The following is a 23,943-nucleotide window of genomic DNA, read 5'->3' on the forward strand; positions in this document are numbered from 1 at the left end:
TTATTATTAGTTTATTTGGGAGACACCTTTATCGGTGTCACTGCTGCGTTTAAAGCACCAGTCTCAGTATAGCAGTGCCACGTTCTTTTACTTCATGGTTGATCTTGAAGGCTTTGGCTTGATTTGATCAGCCTGTACCCTGCTGAGATAAGCCAGTTTAATTTTATAGAATATTTTACCACACTGGGGAATCACTCAGGATTGCATCAACCACCTATCCTTGTCTTACCCTTAAAAATAACTAGGGGATGCAATCCATTGCCTGGTACTGTAAAATTAAATGTCTTCCTGTTGGAGTAGAGGTTGATTGAACCATGCATACAGTATATATAAACACGTACAATGGGGCTTGTCATACCTGATTGAACCATGCATACAGTATATATAAACACGTACAATGGGGCTTGTCATACCTGATTGAACCATGCATACAGTATATATAAACACGTACAATGGGGCTTGTCATCCCTGATTGAACCATGCATACAGTATATATAAACACGTACAATGGGGCTTGTCATCCCTGATTGAACCATGCATACAGTATATATAAACACGTACAATGGGGCTTGTCATCCCTGATTGAACCATGCATACAGTATATATAAACACGTACAATGGGGCTTGTCATACCTGATTGAACCATGCATACAGTATATATAAACACGTACAATGGGACTTGTCATACCTGATTGAACCATGCATACAGTATATATAAACACGTACAATGGGGCTTGTCATACCTGATTGAACCATGCATACAGTATATATAAACACGTACAATAGGGGTTGTCATACCTGATTGAACCATGCATACAGTATATATAAACACGTACAATGGGGCTTGTCATACCTGATTGAACCATGCATACAGTATATATAAACACGTACAATGGGGCTTGTCATCCCTGATTGAACCATGCATACAGTATATATAAACACGTACAATAGGGGTTGTCATACCTGATTGAACCATGCATACAGTATATATAAACACGTACAATGGGACTTGTCATACCTGATTGAACCATGCATACAGCATACAGACTTGTCATACCTGATTGAACCATGCATACAGTATATATAAACACGTACAATTAGAAGTATTTAGAAGGGTTTTTTTATGTCTTGGCATTTTTCTTGAAAATTGAGGTGCAACCTAAAGCCTTGATCTGACTGAACAGACTGGATAAGATTGCTATTTCCAAACAGTGAATGAAATGTCATTGATAATTACTGCAGGAGAGACAGATAAAGGCACTGAAAAGGTTCAAATATTTTACCTGGAAACCTTTGGAATTTAAGGTCCATTGTCACTAGTCCTCTCATTGTGCTAAAGGTTTTTCATTCATAGCTTCATAGCAGATTTTATTAATACATTAACCTAAGTTAGTTAAAACTGGTGCTGTCCTCCAATGAGCTAGCTACAGCTGCCATGTGACCAATAGCACAGGAAGTGATGAGGTACCAGTGAGCTTTTAATGCCAAGGACGGTTCAGAAAGCCTTGGTTATCATCACTCAGTTAAGGCAGCCTGGATACTGATTCCCTGTGAAGCCTTTTCTTCTTCTGAACCTGAAGCCAATCAGCCTGGATTCAGAATGCTGTCCTTGCCTTTCTCACTGCGAAACGGAATCCAGCACCTGTGGTAGTAATATACTGTATGTTGTAACTTCTACAGGTCTCAAAGCATCACCTTTCATGCCATGTAAAGCAAATCTATTGATGATCTTAATTACACATTATACATATATATAGGAACAGTCTTGACAATGCATATTGCATGGTCAAGCCATTCAGTAACTGTGTTTCTGATGTACTGTAGTAAATGAACCAAGGCTGTGTTACTGTTGCCATTAATATAGAAATGCATTGAAACTCAAAAAGGTTGATCAATAAACCAAGTATATTATGACAGGCCTCCAAATGACTGATTATGTGTGTGTGGGGGAGATCAATACAACCAAAAATAAAGATACATCTTGAACCAAGTTAGGTTTTCAATGTTCCCCTTGTTTTTATGTTTCAAAATAACCATAAATATATGTATTAAATAATATGAAGCTGGTCCTTGGATAAAATAACAAGACTTGCACACTTTGAGGTTAAAGATCTAAACACAGTTGAAGCCAGATTAATGGTATATGTGTAGCCCATTAAGCAGTCCTTTAGTTTTTGTGACAGTGGCCCTATGTCCCAGCCCCGTGTATGAACCACACCGCTGTTGCAATGGGGCTGTGATGGTGTGTCGGGAGGATGGGGGGGGGTTGTGTTCTGAGGACTGGATTGAGCTCTACTAAAGGGAATAGAAAAGGACAGCAATTACCAGAGCTACGTCTTACTGGACTGGAGAGCAGCAATGAGAGTATTGACGTCACTGGTATATAGCCTGTATAGTATGAAATTAATATTACAATGGGTTTACTACTCTCTCTCTCTCTCTCTCTCTCTCTCTCTCTCTCTCTCTCTCTATATATATATATATATATATATATATATATATATATATATATATATATATATATATATATATATATATACACTACCAGTCAAAAGTTTTAGAACACCCCCATTTTTCCAGTTTTTATTGAAATTTAAGCAGTTCAAGTCCAGTGAATAACCTGAAATGGTACAAAGGTAAGCGGTAAACTGCCAGAGGTTAAAAAAAAGGTGTAGGTTACCAAAAACTGAAAAATAATGTACATTTCAGAGTTATACAAAAAGGCCTTTTTCAGGGAACAAGTAATGGGTTAACAACTTACAGCTGTTCTGCAGCAATGGAAGTAAATTAAGCCTTGAAAGTTGATGCTAACCATTCCTACCGGTGTCCCAACTTTTGTTGATTACTTACAAACCCTCTGTCTGTATAAAAGCAGTGTTGGAACAGACTGTGTTACTACACCCTCTTAAGCATTATTTGGACAGTATTGTACTGCAGGAAGTAGTATATTGGTCTCATAATGGCAAGAAAAAGGCAATTAACAAAGGAAGACAGACAGACCATTATAACCCTTAAAAGTGTAGGTCTTTCCTTTAGAGAAATTGCAAAGAAAGCCAAGGTGTCAGTGAGTACAGTTTCCTACGCCATCAAAAGGCACTTGGAAACTGGAGGAAACTCTGACAGGAAGAGGTCTGGCAGACCCAAAGCCACAACAGAATCAGAAGACAAGTTTCTGAGAGTCAACAGCTTGCGTGATAGGTGGCTCACAGGACAACAGCTTCAAGCACAGCTTAACACTGGTCGAAGTAAGCAAGTCTCAGTTTCAACTGTGAAGAGAAGACTTCGAGCTGCAGGTTTGACAGGTCGAGTGGCAGCAAGAAAGCCATTGCTAAGATGGCAAAATAAGAAAAAGAGGCTTGCCTGGGCCATGAAGCACCGCCAGTGGACTACTGAAGACTGGAAGAAGGTCTTATGGACCGATGAATCAAAATTTGAAATCTTCGGTTCATCACGCAGGGTTTTTGTACGCCGTTGAGTAGGCGAAAGGATGGTTCCTCGGTGTGTGACACCAACTGTCAAACATGGAGGAGGAAGCGTGATGGTCTGAGGCTCTTTTGCTGGATCCAGAGTCGGCGACTTGCACAGAGTGAGTGGCACCCTGAACCAAAACTGCTACCACAGCATTTTGCAGCGCCATGCAATACCCTCTGGTATACGCCTAGTTGGTCAGGGGTTCATCCTACAGCAAGATAATGACCCAAAACATGCCTCCAGGCTATGTCAGAACTACCTTAGAAGAAAAGAACAAGACGGTAGGCTTCAAATCATGGAATGGCCAGCACAGTCTCCAGACTTAAACCCCATCGAGCTGGTTTGGGATGAACTGGACAGAAGGGTGAAAGCAAAGCAACCTACAAGTGCAACACAATTGTGGGAACTTCTGCAACAGTGTTGGGAAGAACTTTCTGAACAATATTTGATTTCCATTGTAGAAAGAATGCCACGAGTGTGTTCGGCTGTTATATCTGCAAAAGGTGGCTACTTTGATGAGTCAAAAATTTAGATTAAATTTTGTTAAACAAAACGATTCCATGATTTCTTTTTTATCTCCAATTGATTATTTGTTCTATGCTTTCAGAGTACATTGAGACATTAAACTGCGTAAATTTCAATAAAAACTGGAAAAATGGGTGTTCTAAAACTTTTGACCGGTAGTGTATATCTATCTATCTATCTATCTATCTATCTATCTATCTATCTATATATATATATATATATATATATATATATATATATATATATATATATATATATATATATATATTACAATCACAAACGAATGAATAAAATACACAGCCACTAAATGATGTAAACATTTGTGGCTATTGAAGACTGGTGACAGGTGTTTTCAATGGAAAAACAGCTGGCTGCTTAGTGACTGTTAGTATAGTTTTACTACAGGACATGCAGGTTCATTTTAAAGTTAGTTGGACAGTCTGCTGAAGGCCATTAATAGGTTTTGTAAAGCGTGATTCTGTGAAAATGCAGAACAGCAGCAATGCAAAGAGATTTGTTATGAAGCTATCTTAAAAAATGTGAAATGTTGCCAAATCTAAAAATAGCAAGCTGTTTATCAATATATAGGTCACCTGTAAATATATAGAATGCTCTAGGAAACAATTACCTGCTGACAAATCATTAAGTACATTAATGCATATAATAAACACATATATAGTAATTGCTTTTCATGTGTAAGATCAGTATATAGTGTGCGGTGCTTGTCAATGCAGAGCGTCTCTGCCCCACTAAGTAACGGCCAGGCGTTATTCCCTGTGAAGTGTAATGAATTCAAAGCTATTCTTACCCATTGCTACTCTCTTCTCCCCCTCCTATCTTGTTTCAGGAGCTGTGCCGGCAGCATATGGCAGTGAAGACGGCAGAGCGCCCGGAGCCCCACCACACCTCCCGCATCAACAGCGCCTCATCCCAGTTCAGTGATGGGCCAATACCGAGCCCCACGGCACGCAGCAGCACCTCCTCCTGGTCTGAGGAGCCGGTGCAGTCCAACATGAACATCTCTACCGGGCACATGGTTCTGGTAAACACCCCTTCTCTCTCCCATGTGACTGCAAAGCCTTATGAATTCCAGTGAAGGGACTCCCGATAGCATTCCCTTGGAACTCATTATGATGCATGGCCATTGTTTTGTTGTGTTGTCCGTTGCAATAGAAAGTTCCTATAGAGCAGAGCTTGTTCAGCTATTCCAACATGCATATCCACGTCGTCCTGGAGGTTTGCTGTTATTGATTGTTGCAATCTTCTCACAGGAGAAGTCTTGATATTTCTGTGTTTGAATGGGAGTTTGCAGTACACTGTAATTGTGTGATGTGTGTATGAGCAGTTGGCGTGAGTTGACAGAGAAAGCTTGCAGCAATTTCCAGAAACACAGACTAGACTTCTGGGCCCCTTCTCCAGGTGATACTGAAGCCTGATGTGTGCAGATCGTGCGCTTGTTAAATCTTAATCAAAGCCATCAGTGGAAGTACATGTGCCAGTATATCTATGTAAGTGGCAGGCATCCAAATGAAGCTTTATGTGACAAATATATCACCCCCTCCAAGCAGTGTCTACATTACCTTGTCCAAGAAAGGGCTTGGTAGCTCCTATTACAATCACAGACAGTCACAAAACATGTTTTTGTCAGTTTTATAAAACAGGCTTCCAGCAATAAATAAATAAACTGTAGAACGAATGCATGCATATTGGAAACCTGGCAGCAATAGTCCTTATCTATTGTATCGCATCTTTGCCTCCAATATACTGCTTTACCTTTAAACATTAGGTTGAGCTAGGAAGAATTTAGAGACTGATCCTTCATTATTGAACCAAACTACTCATAAATAAGGCTGTATTTTTTTCACGGCTATCACTGATTTCACGATTTCTGTGTAATGTACCCATTGCCATGAAATATGTAGTTCCTTGCAGAAATTCCCATTTCTAAAACAATAGTGCAAATATACTTTTTTTTTTATCACTTAAAAATAAATTCATCAAACATTTGCCTTATGGGCAAACTTACCTGTTGTACTGCCAGTTTGGTGCCAATGCTGAAGCATTAGAGTGTTCATGTTAAACTGTGGCGGTGTGTTATTGGTGTGTTAACAGTATGTTAATGGTGTGTTAACAGTATGTTATTGGTGTGTTAACAGTATGTTAATGGTGTGTTAATGGTGTGTTGACGGTGTGTTAACGGTATGTTACGTTTAAGTTTCCAAGCTGTGTTTTCAGTGGTCATTTTGTCTCAAATAAAGGCTTTCACTAATAGTAATGGATAATGTGATCTTACTTTTTGTTTAAAGATGTTTGAACATTGCAGTTCAGCAGATGCAACTTGAAAATATTGTTACGCAGTTACCAATATCTGATTTGCAGAAAAAAAATCCTAACCTGGCATAATTTATATTTCTGTTCAGAATAATATAATAATAATAAATAAATAACAATAATCACATTTCAACTTCTCTCTATTTACAATTAGTTTTACTTACATGTTTATTTATACAAATAAAAGAGAAAACCATTCAAGCCAAAAATAACACATTCAGAACAAAAATAACAAATTCAGGACAAAACTGATGAGGGCAATGGTAAATATTACTAATACAGTCCTATATATACACACATAACAATAGTTTATTTTATTATATTGAAAAAAAAATGCTGGTGAAAACTGATAAGAAATATCATCTATATCTTGTTTCCTCTGTGTTGTCCATCAACATTCTATCTACAATTTCTCCATACTGTAGAATGGTGTCCCTGAAATTTGAAGCAACAATGGCTTGGTTTACATGCACGTGAAAATCGACTCTACAGTCATGACTGTGTGACATTGTCACGTGACTACATCGTGAAACAGCAAAAGGACGTCCTTTTGACGGCGTGGCTTTAAGCGCAGGGTCAATCACTTTCTCACAATAAAAATAGCTGTAAAAACCCATGTAAACAGGAGCAGGAGTCGTGCTTGTTGCTCACGAGATTTCAGCTGTCAAGATCCCTTTCTTCTGATTTAATCTCACGTAATCTACAGCAGAAAGGTCGTACAAAACATAGACATACCCCCAACACACACACACAGGCACACACCCCCACACTGTACATTTATGGACGACTTCAACACTAGAACCGCCGCGGTTATACTCATACCTACAACCACCGGTACATTTTAAACACCATCAATATTAAAATGAAAGACAAACTATCGGATACAACTCAAAAGTTTTATTCAAGCACATCATATCAAACATCTGCGCAGCCGAAACGCTGTATTTAAATGAACAATTAAACATAAAAGGGTTTATTTTCTAATTTACCACATATAAAAATGAAAAACTATAATAAAATAAACATTTCGAAAGAAACTAGTGTGTAAAGAGGTTTAAACAGGTTTATGTACGTACAAAACTGTAAAAACAAAAGTAGTTTTTAATCTAAAATGAAAGTATGATTTCTCTTGCGTGTGTGTCACTCGCAGCGCAGAATCCAGGTTGAGCTGCTGCAGCCTGCTGCTTTGCAGTTTTCTTATGATGTTTCTGCCGAAGCGCTGTGGCTAGCTTCAAGATGAAATCTATTTTCCCCGGTGCATTCCTTGGTACAAAACAAAGGAATTGATGGCTGCCAGGTCAGTAGAGATAACAACAGGCATGTATAAAAAAAAATTGAATATTGTAGGTTATATTCAAAATAAAAACATGTACTGTAAAAGGCGATTCTAGTGTTAAGGAAATTTACCTTTTACTTTCCACAAACACACACACACAAATATAAATTCTAAGTAGTAAAACTTGTACTTAGTAGAAATTATATTTTATATAATTGTGCGTGCGTGCGTGTGCATGTGAGTGTGTTGGAAAGGTAACCAGACAAACAAGTAGCTAATGCGCGGCGTAATTCAGAATGTGCGCGACAACACGTGAATTCATTTCTCTTGTTAAATGTTTTTATCTTCATAGCAACGCATGAAGCTCTCCTCACAATATCCAGAGTCTGCCTTTTCCTACGTAGTAAGCAGACACGGACATTTAAATATCCCCTCCCCTAAATGACTGAATTGAATCTGCATTGGTACGGCCGATTTTTTTTTTTCTCTAAATCAGAACTGCATAGCAACGCATTTCCTGAAAAGTATGGCAAACACGTCGTGAGGAAAACTGTCATGACTTGTGCATGTAACGCTGCCAAAGTAGAAGCAACAGATTTCAATCTACATTTTCTAGCAACATGTAGACTAGTGTCCCTTTGGCTTAGGGGACATTTCACGTGTCTGTTTTTACATTTATTTATGTTTTTATTTTGTTTGATAATTCACTGATGGCAAAAATACAATGTCTTTAAAAGGTGGACATAAAAAATGAAATATTCTACAATTAGCATTTACTGTTTTTCAGCTAAGCACTTGAATATTTAGGAAAGAGAAAATAATCAAATTTGAATATGACATTTTTTTTCTGCTTTAAAAAATGTTTAATCGTGAAATATCTTGAAATACCTATTTTTAGTCAGTGAAATGAGCAGTTTTTTTACAGCTAAAAACATTAAAACTGAAATGGTCCTGCTCTCTCTCCAATGCTCATATCTCAGTAGTCAAAACATTGAGACGAGATCTATGTCCTTGCACAGTGGGAGGGAGTGCTGAATGTAATATCTGTGTTAAATACTAATGCATATTTGAGGTAGATGCAATGCTTCAGAAGTGCATATGGACAGCTAAGACAGCAGTGACCTTTAGTTATGTTCAGTGTAGGTGAAGTTATAAACCTGCGTGACCTTCAGAGTTTGATTGAATGAAACTGAAGTTGTAAACCTGCTCCACAGCAGAGCATCATCCTCTGTTGTGAAGTAAGCCCACTTTTATTTCAGCTTGATTGCATTGATCTCTGTGTTGCTATGTGAATAGAATGTGGGTGGATTTCACCCAAAGATCAAGGCAGCATGCCATTATTCCCTCAAGTAAGCCGAGCATATCTAGTTATCTGGCTGGGGTAAAACTCAGAGCTGTTCATTTAAACAGATGCCACCCTAACAGCTGCACGCATCCTATTATTTATTTGTTTATCAGAACTAATTTCTGCTCATCCATAGTTATAGCCATAATATACTTGGCAAATTCAACTTAACCTGAACACTTATTATAGAAATTGTGTTAGCTACATTATTTTGCCTTTTGTTAATTAGTCAGTTTGACAAAGATAATTCCTAAAATTGCTGTTTAATTAAAAATAAAAAAGGAAAATGGTTGTTTATTAAAACAATCTGAGTCATGAGGAAAGCTACTGTGAAACTCTCATAAAGAGGTAAAGAGCAAGACTGTGGCAATTGTGACTGTTACAAAAGCATATGCTGCTATCACATACAAATACACTGAAACTCTGAATTAATAGCACCAAGCAAAAGCAAAAACTTCTCAACACCAAGTAAGTGTTGATAGAACAAATATGCATGCTTTGTGCATATCACTTTTATTTATTTATTTATTTATTTATTTATTTACATACAATTACCCATTTATACAGTTGGGTTTTTACTGGAGCAATCTAGGTAAAGTACCTTGCTCAAGGGTACAGCAGCAGTGTCCCCTACCTGGGATTGAACCCATGACCCTCTGGTATAGAGTATATATATATATATATATATATATATATATATATATATATATATATATATATATATATATAGTGTTTTGTCATGTACAATTTTATTTAATTGCTTTATTACATTTAACGTTGCAGAAAAATGCCCCCCTTTTTTTATTTGATCTCTCATTGCCTCTTTTGTGTTTCTTTCTCCCACTTTGTACAGCCAGTAGTATTTTAAATAGATTTGAAACAGCAATAAAAAAGCACACACTGGTCTCCTTTCCTCCACCGCAATACAATATTACGGCAGCCGGTTATTTTCAAACATTACATCAGCCGGTGACTTCATTGCATCTTGTAGCACTGTATTCCAGTTTGATTTTTATGAGCACCTTTGGCAGCTATAAACTGTTTGAAAGGGGATTAGTGAGTGTTTGCCTGACACTCACTGATCGCAGCACCTCTTGATTGGATTGAAATAATCCTTTTACACACTGCAAATCTCCATTACTTCTGTATTAACAAAGAAGGGGGCAGTGGCAGGCCAATACAAAGCCAGTATTAGATAGATGTTGCATTGCATGATGGTTCACAGATAGCGACTTCCAAAACGCCATGCTAATTTCATAATCATTCATAATTTAATAAATGCCAATGTAGACCATGCACCCTTAAGGATTAAAGGTTGTCACACTGAATCCATGTTGTTGTGGTATTACAGTGTGATTATGAAGTGCTGCTTATCTGTTCCAATCAAAGTGGGGTTTAAAGAAAAGCATGTAGCAACAGGCCCTGCCTTTCAAAGAGCTGAACTAATCTTTGGAGATGTGAGCATAATTATTACACCAGCCAAATCCAGCCAATTCTCAAAAAAAAATGTAAAAAGAGAAATAGAATAGTGACATTGTAATCTCGATTCAAGGGACCTAATCTCGGTGAAATAGTTCGTTGAGCCTTGCAGTTAAAAGGGAGTTGCAATGGTCTGAGTACTCGATCGAGCATACATACCATAATGTTTTTCTAAGATTTTCTTAACAAAATATTTAAAAATAAAGTACTAGCGGGAACAGCTGGGCAGCTGGAAACATCTGTTAAATGTCTTCTTGTAACCCTTCTATTGTTTTGTATTGTAATTATAAACATCTCTAGTTACTTGAATGGAATTTACATCTGCATTTCTACTTTTTCTTAGTCTTACATGGAGGATCACTTGAAGAACAAGAATCGCCTGGAGAAGGAGTGGGAGGCATTGTGTGCTTATCAAGCAGAGCCGAACGCCGCCACAGTCGCACAAAGGGCTGAGAATGCTAAGAAGAACCGCACTGACAAAGTGCCTGTCTGTAAGTGCACGGCAGTTCACTACTTCAAACAGCTCATAATGCAGAGCCGGCTGAAGCCTCTCATGCCTTCTATGGCTACACTTTACCACCAATGCCAGTGCGGTGAATGTCATTAAGTACAAACCCTTGTTTTTCTATTACAAAAAAAAAAAAAAGAGATGAACATCAATTCATGTTGCAGTGCATAACTTTGCATAATTAACTATTGCAGTATTAGTGTTAGCTGTTACCAGCTATTATAAGTTTAGAGGCAAATCTGAATTTGAACACTCAGATTGCCATTATTGTTTATGACAGAAAGCCAGGCTTTTACAATCTACAAGGTGTAAATGCAGTTTAGTGGAAGGGTTAGTAAATATGTTCGATATATATCTTCTTACAGCCTGAGATGGGGAGAAAGACAGAAATGGGAGAACTGTCCAGAATGTATTTCTTTTTCCTTTCTCTTATTTTTTATTAAGAAAGACGAGGTGATAAATTATGCATTTATCTTACAGATGATCACTCCAGAATTACATTGAAGGTTGAAAATAACCGTGGCAATTCAGATTACATCAATGCAAGTCCAATTGTGAGTATCTGTCTGTCTGCATACTGAATCTCCTTGGTTTGTATTTATTATTATTATTATTATTATTATTATTATTATTTATTTCTTAGCAGACGCCCTTATCCAGGGCGACTTACAATCGTAAGCAAAAACATTTCAAGCGTTACAATACAAGTAATACAATAAGATTTATAACATTACATTGTCTTCAAAGGAGATTGAGTCAACAAAATGATACGCTAGCAATAGGACAGGCACAGTAAAGTGTGTGTTTGTAATCTTTTTAAATTTCTGTTTGCCTCTACCAAGGTAAGACTGTATTAAAACATGTTGTCCTCCATGGTATGGTTATTGTATCATATTTAGTTTTCGTCCATTGTGTCTATTGTAGTACCTATAGTGTTTTGAAATATCATGAAGGCAGACCATTGTTAAGAATATAATTACGGCTGATCTTGAGTATACCTTGTTATTTTCTTCTTCTTTTATTGCAGTGATATTTCAACCCTAGTGTTTTTTTTTTGTTTGTTTTGTTTTTTAATATACAACATATGGTATGTATCACAGCCAGCCAATAATGAAATCTTGCATGGGTGTGGAAATATTTCTCTCCCCTAAGGAATGTTATAGTCATGGCATATTGTTCTTAACTGTGTGTGCATCTAAAAAGAAAAATGTACAAGAACCGGCATGATTGAACAATTTCACTGTTTCTGACCGGAACAAGAAATTAAGGCTGAAAACTGGGACAATCCAAGTTTTCCTGAGATGTCTGGTAACCTTAATGATGTGTTCCTGTCCGCCATGCCTGTCTACTGTAGACCTGTAACGAAACAAAAAGGAAAGGTTCTGTATAGTTTATTCCCCTATAGTGTTACATTGTAGATTTATATAAAATCCAATACTCCAATTTAAAATAAAATAAAATAAAAATAAAATACATGGCGACCAACATGTAATTGATTTAAATGGCATACACATGTTTTAGCAAGGGGTTTCTGGTATTTTCTTACCATTCAATATTGTTTTTTGGTTCCAGTAATTAACCAGAAATGCACATTGTAAAAGTCAAAATGACAGGTACGTAAAAACATTTCAATTACCTCCAAAGCACAATTCTCAACATCTAACACAGGGATTTGGTTTTTTAGAGTTCCAAAAAAAAACCAAACTACAATTAGAATGTTAGATAAAAAGAAGGTTATAATGGTAACCAACAGAAGGAATGGTAAAGTCAACGCCTTCTTTCCAAAGTAAAAGCACAAGGAAACAATGCGATAATAACTCTTCTAGCAGCAGCTGGATGAAAGGCTGGTAATTACAGCACAAGGAGACCCTGGCTGTGCGGAACAGAATTGGGATAATTACATCTGTCACGTTTGTACTTAGTCCTCATTAAACTCCAGGGAAATCATCCACAAGTAAATAATATGTCATCTTTTCTGTGGAATTAGGGGTCCTGGTAGTAAATGGGGTTTCTGGTTTCCCCCCTCGCAGGGAGGCTGACAGAAAAACCCATCAACTGCATTAATATCTCAGCTTGCTGATTATTGAATGTACAGATTGAGGAATGCCATTAACATAACCGTTCGCTTAAAGACGTCGGACGCAGATGTGTCAGAAAGAATTTAGTCACGGTCCAAAGTAAGGAGCTGGGAATTGAATGAGTGGAAGGGCAGAGCAGGGCTGATGAATGGGCCACCCCTCATCCATGCATTATGGTCCATCCAAACCTGTGAATATACAGGGATACACTCAGTACAGAAAGAGGAAGGTGCAATGGGCTACCTGCTGACCACTGTCTAGAGGAAGGTATTTAAGGACATCAATGTATGTCTACTGAAATATACACTACGTAAATCTGCATTGGTCGACCTCATGCGTTGAAAGCCTCTTTCAGATATTATTAACTACAATATCTATTATATGTTCAAACTGTATTCCAAAAAAAATCTTCAGTCAAAAACATAATAGTCTGTACAGAATGAGGACTCGTGAAACGCTGTATGATGAGCAACACATCCGCAAAGAAGGACTGTTGCATTTCAGCAGATGCAAGTAATGCAGCACGTGAATGTCTGACATGCAGCACTGGGTTAACAACTTGCTTGGTTTGCAAATGGCTTTTTATTTTGTAAAATGTATAGGGAGTAGTTCACATGTACTGTGGACAACAAGCTTCAGCCAATAAGTAAGCCATTGCACGTTTTCAGCAAAGCTGCTGCATGCGAATGTGGTAAACATAATAATGAGTACTGAGGGCACAAACGTGTCACGGATTGCATTGAAACTGTACGACAGCCAAACTGCTGCATTCTAAATGGATGCTATTGCACATAATTATTGGCTAGAGCAATATAGCTCTGAGCAATTATAGGAAAGACCAGATAAATCCAAATCTCACATGCATTAAATTATCTTTGAAGCAAAAGTGTTCTTGTTGTTTTATATTGCAAGTAACGTATTGAGTAGGCAGACCACTCCATGTGCCTGGGTATAATTTAGACCTAATCAAGGACACAAGACAAAACTACCTCACTGTGTCAAGATTTGTTACATAAGGGAGAGATTTAAAGTACAACTCATTTGATAATGTCTCACTTTTTACCTGCAGATACCAGCAAATAATTTAATTGAAATTTTGACCACTTGTTGCTCCACATTTTTGCTTTAAGTAATTCAATTCCTAATCTTCTACAGTATGTAAGCTATAGCTAATTTAAACATTATTATTATTATTATTATTATTATTATTATTACTTCAAGCTGTATTGTAAAAGAAAAAGGTATTGAAGCCAATTTCATGCGTGTGAGATTTAGATTCATCTCATCTTTCCTATAATTGCTCAGAGCTCATTTGGTCTAGCCAATGTTTAATGATGTTTAATGTGCAATAGCGTCCATTCAGAATGCAGCGGTATGGATGGATGCCATTCTGTTTTTATACAATCATGACACGTTCATGGCACATTATGCAGTGGCTTACTTATTGGCTAAAGCCGGCTCTCCATTGTACTTGGGAACTATCGCCTATACATTTCGTTTTTTAAATAACAAATCGTTTGGTAATCAGACAACTTGTTAACTACATTTCAGACTTTCACATTGTGCTAGTTTTTCTCAACCAACTGCAGTTTGCTTGCATTTGATCAAATGTAACTTGCCTCGATCAAGAATGAACCAGCATATGAGTCCCAGTATTCCTTACAGAATAATAGCATGGCCATTGCACTGGAACATGTTACAGTAATAACATTCTACCAATGATGTATATAAGCTTCCTATTCTCCCATTCCATACTTATTTTTAATTATATATATATATATATATATATATATATATATATATATATATATATATATATATATATATATTTAAGCAAATTGCTCAGTACATTCTGTTCACTTGACAACCATGGTTGCTCAGAAATGTAAGATTGATCATTGGCTGATTAAGCACATTCCATTCAGTCACTGATAAATAAAGGTTCAAAAGCAATGCTAAATAACTGATTTAATGATGCTGCTCATTATATCTGGAGGGACACAAAGACATGATCTGATTATTGCAGAGTTGCTTTATTCCATTTATCAAATCATTTTAGTGAGGATATGGAAGGAGCTGGGGGGTTAATTCATATTTTTCTAGTGGCAAAGTACTCTTAATGACATTAAGCTTCAAAAAAGAAAATAATTGGTTTGATTATAAATATACAGGATATTTGAATACATCTGTGGTAAAGGGCATTCAGAAGTGAAACTGAATATATTTTACAGGATTCGTTTAGTTTAAGAGAGAAGGTTAAACTAGATTTCTTTACAGCTGATGCTGTTTTGATGGGAAGTTAATTGCATTTCAGGGGTTCTCTGTACGGTACAAACTAAAATATGACCAAGTAACAAACAAATATTAATACAAAAATACAGATTATGAATTTTTCCTTGCTAAGAGTTCTAAGTTCTAAGAGAGATGGATGTTGCTAATGGACCACCAGAACTGTTCGGAAAATATATTTTGTGTAATATTTCAAGCGTTTGAAAATACAAGCAATGCCGGTACTTCAGAATCCTTGTTGTGCACGTGTATGGTCCTCAGAATGTTTTTGCTCCAGATTCCATATATAGCCATGCAGTTTACATGATAACCAATCCCTGCGCTGAAGTGAAAGTTCAGACATTTAGACATTTAGAAATGCTGGTACAACTGTTAACCATGCAGCCCCGCTCAAAGGCTAAGACCCAGTATGACTGCATCTGTGAAAAGGTCTTGTTTATCAGACTTTTGAAATGCCTTAAAGTGCTGTAAACTACTTTCCCAAACTGTTCATTTAGGTCTTGGATAATCAATCATGGTGATAGAGATCTGCTCACACATCTTTCTTCATGTTTCTCTGTCCAGATGGACCATGATCCCAAGAGCCCTGCATACATTGCTACTCAAGGCCCACTGCCTTCTACTGTTGCAGATTTCTGGCAGGTAAGGAAAATACAGTACAGCTTTATATTATTATTATTATTACTATTATTATTATTATTATTATTATTATTATTATTATTATTATTATTACAGTAGTGTGCAAATGTATTAGAACACCTCATTGCTTCTGTTGTTTTGATTTGTTGTGCAGATGAAATCAAACCACTGGAACTGAAGTCCTGGAAAATAGGCAAATTAGAGATTGTCTAATTTAATTGATGACTTTAATTAATTTAAAATAGCAAGAGGGAACACGTAGCCACACATGATAAAATACATGAGACTTTTTAGAAGTTGTTTAAAAGGCATAATGAAAACAGTGCCTATTGTTTCTATATCAATGATTACTCACCGAAAATTGAAATTCTCAGTTTTCATGCAAGTATGTATATAAAGGATATGAATGACAAATCTCTAATAGATTCGCACACTACTGTATGTAAATCGTGTTTAGGATTTACATTTATTGATGTCAAACTGAGAACAAATTAAAAAGCATGCAGGTGATTTTGTTTAATTTTCAGTTTTATTGGTGCTCCCTCTACCCCCCTATTCAGTGTGACCGTGCTTTAAGTCCATGATGTCTGCTCCTCCAGCAATCTAGCCTTGCAGGACACTAGAGGGTAGACGCCACCATTGCTGATAGAAAACCCATCTGATCAAACACCATTCTCTGATTTGGGTACCTCAGTAGCAAAGGCATTTCTGTTTTTGTAGAACCCAACACATAGTGAATTGCTCTGGTAATGCGAACTCTGACAGCCTTAAAATCTCTCTCTCTCTCTCTCTCTCTCTCTCTCTCTCTCTCTCTCTCTCTCTCTCTCTCTCTCTCTCTAAATCAAGAAATATACTGAATACATTTGTAATTTTATCTTTACATAATGCTGATAGCTAGGAAAAGGGTGTTCCGTGCTGAATTGCAACATTGTCAGATTATTTTGAGGATTGGAGCTGAAACATTTATGCCTTTTAGCACTTTCTCCTTGACGCTTGTATAAAGAAGAAGAAAGCACATCATTTGTGATCCAATTCGACAGGCTTTTTTTTATGATTGCCTGAGCTATGTGTCGATGGCTTTGTTCACAAGAGAAAATATACATTCCTGTCAGATGCCATCAATCTGTTGCCAGACAGAAGATACAAAGACATAATAACACAAGATGATCTGTAAAACCTTCTAATCCAATGTTTGAAATAATTTTCATTAAAATAGTGACGATCATTTTTAATTATTTTGTTGCATGATGTGCCCACTGTTGGTTTGTTTTCTGGTTTGCATACTGCTGTTCAGATTCCTGGTATATAGAGTGTACTTGACATTTCCTTGTTTGGTTAAGGGCTATTTGTAAAAGCTTTAACCTTAAATGGATATTGTAGATTGACCATTTGGATGTAATCCATAGGATCTGTTAAATATGCCACAACAATTAGGAAATAATTATATTGGAAAAATAAAGTATGATAACAATACGTGCAAGACATTTGAAGGCTACGTATAAAGTGAATAGAATCATAAGGAAGATTATATGTAGGAGCTTTGCTTCTCTCTCTGCATTTTTACCATACAGTCAAACGATGACATGGTTTTAAATTGCATTTATTAAGAACATAAGAACATAAGAACGTTAACAAAAGAACACTTCATTGTAAATACATATACAGTACATTACATTGCTAATGATCATATAACACAGATGCTTCAGGGTCATCAGAATAGCAACATTCAGATAAAGAATAGTTGTCCTACTGCCTACAATCCATGTGGCGTTTCATTAGGCTGCTATAGAAAGCCTGGTCTAGAACTTGTACTCATTGCTCACATTGTGTTAGTTTGAATTGATACCGTGTGGGAGAGTGATGTTGTATGTTACAAATACTATGCCAGATGTTTGTTGCATATTAACATCACAACATGTACTCATATGTTACCTTTCCCCCTATGCAACCTTAGGGTTATACGAAAGTCTAATGCATTAAACGAAATACTTTATTTTGTTTCCTTATGTTTGTTAATTGCGTTCCTGATTGGATATGTTAAATATATAACGTAACGTTTAAAAACATTGTTATATTCTTTTGCATTTCTCCTGGGCTACACCACAGTCTAATGCACTGCTTTCGTTGTGCTTACTGGGGACAAGATCCCCTAAATGAGTGGGCTGTGTAATGTTACCCTTGGGTCGCAACGGAGAGCTAGATGATTAGTTTATAGTCAAGATCATTGTATTTTATTGCTCCCATAGAATCGGCGTTTCTCCTCATTTTCATAATGGCTTCGGTGGGCTTGTATAACTTCCGAAGGCACATTAAATTGCTATATGATGAAAAGAACCAATTTAGGGAAGCTGGTTTAAATGCATTGGGGGGGGGGGCATGAAAAATGACGACAGCCGGGAAACCCTGCACTAAAAATACCAAGAGAAAGAGAAATAAAACATGCGGTGCTGTGTGGAAGTGAAGCTGGTACCCAGGCGAGTGTATCAGTTACTATGAGTGGAAAGACAAGGCGCCCTGTGAAACCCTGAAAGCTAACTCGTGTACATATCAGGAGGGATGACCAGAAGAGCACACTGTATAAAAGACTGCATTTAATAAGGGTTTGCCAGGCATGGAACATTGCCACGCACACAAACTGTAGACCTGCTATTTCAAATAGTCATTAAAGGATACAGGATGAAAATGCATTTAAGTTCTCCAAATACCTTTGTCTTTGCTGTCTAATTGTAAATCCTTGGTTTTCAATGGCATTCATTTTATTCTAGAACATGGATTTGCAATTCACAAAGCCAAAAAAAAAAAAAAAATATGACATGGCTTTTGCTCTGGGGACAGGATAATGCTGATAATTTAATGTGTGCGTTCCTCAGACAATATTTCTTACAAATCACATTTCCTGTCTGTTTCTGTCAAGATTTTTACGCAGCTGCACAATAAAACCCATATAATGGGAGTGACTCAATTTCCTCCGATTGGACTGGATTTGAATTGTGTGTCTGAGTGCAGTATTTATACCTGTCACACATTAATTAGGCAGTCACAGTGTGACCGTGGCCTCTCTCTTTGTCTGCAGATGGTCTGGGAGAACGGCTGTGTCGTTATTGTCATGCTGACACCACTGACTGAAAACGGAGTCAAACAGTGCTACCACTACTGGCCAGATGAGGGTTCAAACCTCTACAATATTTACGAGGTACTTAATAAGATTGCACGTTGTGTTGGAAGAATGGGCCTTATTTGTAATTATAATTTAATTTTAAATGTAAGTAAACAAGCTGTTTAATGTGAATTGCTCCTTTAGGGAAAACAAGTCTGACGAGAATACTTAACAATTCCTGCATGGAGATGAGTCCACAGCTTCAAAAGCTTCAGTTTGGACAAAATCATTGTGAAATGTACAGCTGCGGCCAAAGGTTTTGCATCGCCCTATATAATGAACTCATTGTGCTTCATAAAGTCAAATGAAACCTGCTGAATAATGTCACGTTAACATACTGAATTGCATACCGCTTTGTAGTTTTCCATATACTTAATAAAAAACTGACAAAAATGTGACATTACAAAGTCTAACATGAAATACTGTACTACTATTGTGGCTCCCGATAGACTTTTGAGATATCATTTTGTAGTTTCTTTCATTACATGATGTTAAATAAAATATCAGAATTTTGTTCATATCTATCTATCTATCTATCTATCTATCTATCTATCTATCTATCTATCTATCTATTTTATTTATTTATTTATTATTATTATTATTTATTTTTTTTTATGCTCAATCCTGAAATTCTAGGTGATGCAAAACCTGTGACCGTATCTGTAGAGGGTGGCAAGAGCAGTGAAGAGTCCTAATGTTTATTTGATATCCTTCTCTTGTGTCCCTTGCTCATGCTTTATAGGATACTAGACCTACTCTCCATTTAGATTGGGCTTGTGTGCTGGGGAAGCCTCCTTACCTTAATGTTCATTTTTCAAATCAATCGAAATCGGCAAATTAAAAAAGATTTAAAACAAAACAAAAGGCAGAATTTCAGTTTTTTTCCTTTTTTCATTTTCTTTATGGGATCAGGAGTTACCCTGTAAAACCAAATGTTTAACAATTAAACATACATACTGTAGGCAACAAATTATAAACTATTTTTAATGAGTATTTTTAATTGCTTAGACTGTACTATAGACACCCAAAAAATAACATTGAAGTGTAAAATATATAAATACTAAAATGTATTTATAATCTGTAGAATAATATTTAGGTTTCATTTTAAACACTTGATCTACTATTATACTAAACCTTAAAAACTAAAAATGGTGAATTGTAACCCTGAGCATGCAACACATATTCGCTGATGAATCTAAATCCAAATTGCTTAACATCTGCTTGGTTTATTGCTTGAATTTATACCAAAAAATTATTTTTCCCAGCTAAAGAAGTTTATATTGCAAGTACAAAAATGTTAATTGAACTGGGCCTTTAAATAAAAGCTCACATGAGTTCATTTAAATTATTTAAACTCACCAAAAAAAAAAAAATGAATGAAATAAACTAATTCAGCTTTTTGTTTTTTATGCCCGTTCTTCTTCCGTGAAGGTAAATCTTGTATCTGAGCACATCTGGTGTGAGGATTTCCTGGTGCGAAGCTTTTATCTGAAGAACCTGCAAACGAACGAGACGCGCACGGTGACGCAGTTCCACTTCCTCAGCTGGATGAACCAGAGCGTCCCCGAGTCCACCAGGTCCCTCCTGGACTTCCGCAGGTACACACCCTGGCCTGCCCGGCACGGGTCTGTCAAAACCAGCATGCGCCTGGTATGGGCCTGTCAAAACCAGCACTGCGCCTGGCACGGGCCTGTCAAAACCAGCACCATGCCTGGCACGGGCCTGTCAAAACCAGCACCATGCCTGGCACGGGTCTGTCAAAACCAGCACTGCACCTGGCACGGGCCTGTCAAAACCAGCACTGCACCTGGCACGGGCCTGTCAAAACCAGCACCATGCCTGGCACGGGCCTGTCAAAACCAGCACTGCACCTGGCACGGGCCTGTCAAAACCAGCACTGCACCTGGCACGGGCCTGTCAAAACCAGCACCATGCCTGGCACGGGCCTGTCAAAACCAGCACTGTGCCTGGCTTGAAATAACTGTCTAATTCCATTTCTGTGCATGCTTTGATACGGTTCTTCTTTTCTTTTGTTTTTAGTTTATTTTTTTAAACAAATTGAAATTATAGAACATGGTGAACCATTGGGGTTTACAACACAACTGTTTTAAATAAGCAACCCTGCTGTCTCTGGTTAACTGTGTCTGGGTTTTTAATGTCAATGTTGATACTTTCCAATTAAAAATAATCAATCCCTATCTAAATCCTCTGTCATGGAAAATCCAGCAACTTAGCATCTGCTCTGTCTTAGTGTGCAAATTCAAATACAGCTTTTAATGGAGATCAAAATGATAGTGTGTGAGATGCAACAAATCGGAAGGCAAAAAAGTATGTGAGCTTCAATTGTATTAAAATAATACAACCTCCTGTAGCTGTACAGCAAGTAAAGCAGTACATTGTACGTACCAGGCCCTTGCATTGGGTAGGTCAGTGTGGCTTCGGCAGGTTAACCCCTCTAGTGCTAAAAGACCACTGTCATTATAATTAACGTAATGGCAGAGGGTTACATGGGGAAGGAAGGACTGTATGCTGCTAAGCCTCTTATTTTCAGTCACTTCTGCTTCAGTCTTAATAAATGTGGCAAATGCAATATATAAATAAGACTGTTGATCATTCCTCATGAAATCTATAAATAGTGTCCAGTATGTATATTTTTGGACAGTACAGGCATAGTTTATAAGAATTTGAAAGTGTGATTCTGTATATTTTTGCAGCAGTATATTCTGTTGCTACATCATGTTATAAGCTGACATCGATGACTGTTACATTCTATGTCAGAAACGTGTGCAGCAAGATAGTAGAATTAATGTTATGGAATGGGAATATAATTGTGTATAAAGGGAATATAATTGTGTATAATGGGAATATAATTGTGTATAATGCCCAGCTAGAGAAGAGAGATGGTTAAATATTTTGGCTTTGGACTAGCTTGTCAGTCTAATTAAACATTTTCTTAAGCCTAGGGAGCAAACTGTACACTTTAAAGAAAGATCACAAAGCTTAAAGAGTAAGTGGCGGGGTTCAGAAAAAATATAGCATTATACATCCCCATGTGTTGCTACAACTGTTTAAATAATATACCTCGAATCTGTTTCAAAGCTCTTTTTTCAAAATGGCCACTCTAGTGCACTGTGGTTTGAGATCTGTCTTCTACAATCACTGCAGAAAGAGCGATTAAAAAAAATTAATATATATATATATATTTTCAGTTCCGTACCACATCATGGATGGTTTTTGCTGTGTTATCTGTTTGGCAATGTGGGCAATTATCCTGACACTGTTAGTGCTTTTTGAAAAGAGCTTTGAAACAGACTTTAAAGTTTTAGTGTAAAAAGTTGTCAGAATGTTAACAATGAAAAGAAAAATGACAGGTATGTTATTTAAACAGTTGTAGCAACATGTGGGGAGGAGTAACGCTATATTTTTGGGAACGCCACTACTTGTTAAAGATAAACAGCACTGTATGTAAGGGTTTTTTTTAAATATAACCCACGCTTTCCTTTTCTTGCTGTGTGCCGCAGTGTTTACTAACCCTACTACTCACATTCCAATGAACACACCCTTTTATTTTTTTGCCAGCTAATTAGCGGTTGCCAGTGTCATTTTTGTGATGTTGCAGCTAGTAATATGAGCCCAGTTGCATAGTCACAAAAGTGATCATTGGAAACTGTGAATCTGCAGCAGGGACAATGTGGGAAGCCCCCATTTCACAGCCTCTAATGAACTTTGACCTTTGCTTGCTAATGGTTTGCATGACGGGTTCCCTTTTTTGTTTACAATGAATTAAAGGGCTGGTTTGTATTACTAATTGCTCCCCTTCTTAATTAATGCTTCTCATATGCTTTCTGGAAACATTGTTAATTGATTACTTTATTAATAAGTGTCCGAGTTAGTGCCTCTATGTCAGTAGGATTATAGGATATATCATTTGTACAATTTTACAATTTTATTCATAACTGTGTACATATATATATATATATATATATATATATATATGTACACAGTTAATAAAGTCTGTAAAATGAACTACAGAAAAATATTGTTAAATATATAGTAGGTTACCAGTAAAAAAAAAAAAAGAATTTGAAAAAAACAAAATTGCTTCTAACTTTTCCTTGGTAAAAGAACAAAACAAAGACATTATTAACATTCTTCATTTATGTTTTATTTTGTATTATTATTATTATTATTATTATTATTATTATTATTATTATTATTATTATTATTATTATTATTATTATTATTATTTCACAAGCACTATCTTAGAGGGTTTAGCCTAGTATAATTGATCTCTGGAAACATCCAGTTAACCACACATTTCAATCCCATAGACCTTAACCAAGTATATCACATTATGAGAAGTGTTAATGATGAAACCTGCAGTGTGTACAGCCATGCAGATGACACACAGGAGATCACAGTGCACTGCTGCAGCATGTTAGCAAACAAAAGAATTCATGTTTGTATATAAGCTGCCTGCCTAGTACCAGCATTTTAATATTTCTGAAATATAATTTAAACTGTGTAAAGAGCTGTGATATCCTTTTTTGAGAAGTATATATAACTGACTGTATTGCTTGACTGCAAGCTAGCATTGTGTATAATACAGCTGTGGACTTCTAAAAGAGACCAGTGCTTTTTCAGTTTCCTCAGGCACATTTTAATGTTTATGATATGTTTCTTTTGTTTTGTTGCAGGAAAGTAAACAAGTGCTACCGGGGACGCTCCTGTCCAATAATTGTCCACTGCAGGCAAGTAACCCCATATTAAACTACACTGAGGATGAATTGTACTCGTAGCAAGGAGATTTCAATTGAATGGATTGGATAATATTATAACCATGCT

At 36.7% G+C, this 23,943-nt stretch overlaps 1 protein-coding gene across 2 annotated transcripts in view; it reads left to right on the plus strand.

The window, feature by feature from the left end:
- Positions 1-23,943, plus strand: part of LOC117400308 (receptor-type tyrosine-protein phosphatase N2-like) — a 277,116-nt gene that overhangs the window by 238,086 nt on the left and 15,087 nt on the right. For both annotated transcript variants that reach the window (XM_034000071.3, XM_059023311.1), the window contains exons 14-20: positions 4,844-5,038; positions 10,771-10,918; positions 11,416-11,489; positions 15,867-15,944; positions 19,015-19,134; positions 20,530-20,696; positions 23,796-23,849. In XM_034000071.3, coding sequence (XP_033855962.1) covers positions 4,844-5,038; positions 10,771-10,918; positions 11,416-11,489; positions 15,867-15,944; positions 19,015-19,134; positions 20,530-20,696; positions 23,796-23,849 — 836 coding nt within the window. The remainder of the gene's footprint in view (positions 1-4,843; positions 5,039-10,770; positions 10,919-11,415; positions 11,490-15,866; positions 15,945-19,014; positions 19,135-20,529; positions 20,697-23,795; positions 23,850-23,943) is intronic.

The sequence above is a fragment of the Acipenser ruthenus genome, chromosome 4 (genome assembly GCF_902713425.1).
Source record: "Acipenser ruthenus chromosome 4, fAciRut3.2 maternal haplotype, whole genome shotgun sequence".
Classification (NCBI taxonomy): domain Eukaryota; kingdom Metazoa; phylum Chordata; class Actinopteri; order Acipenseriformes; family Acipenseridae; genus Acipenser; species Acipenser ruthenus.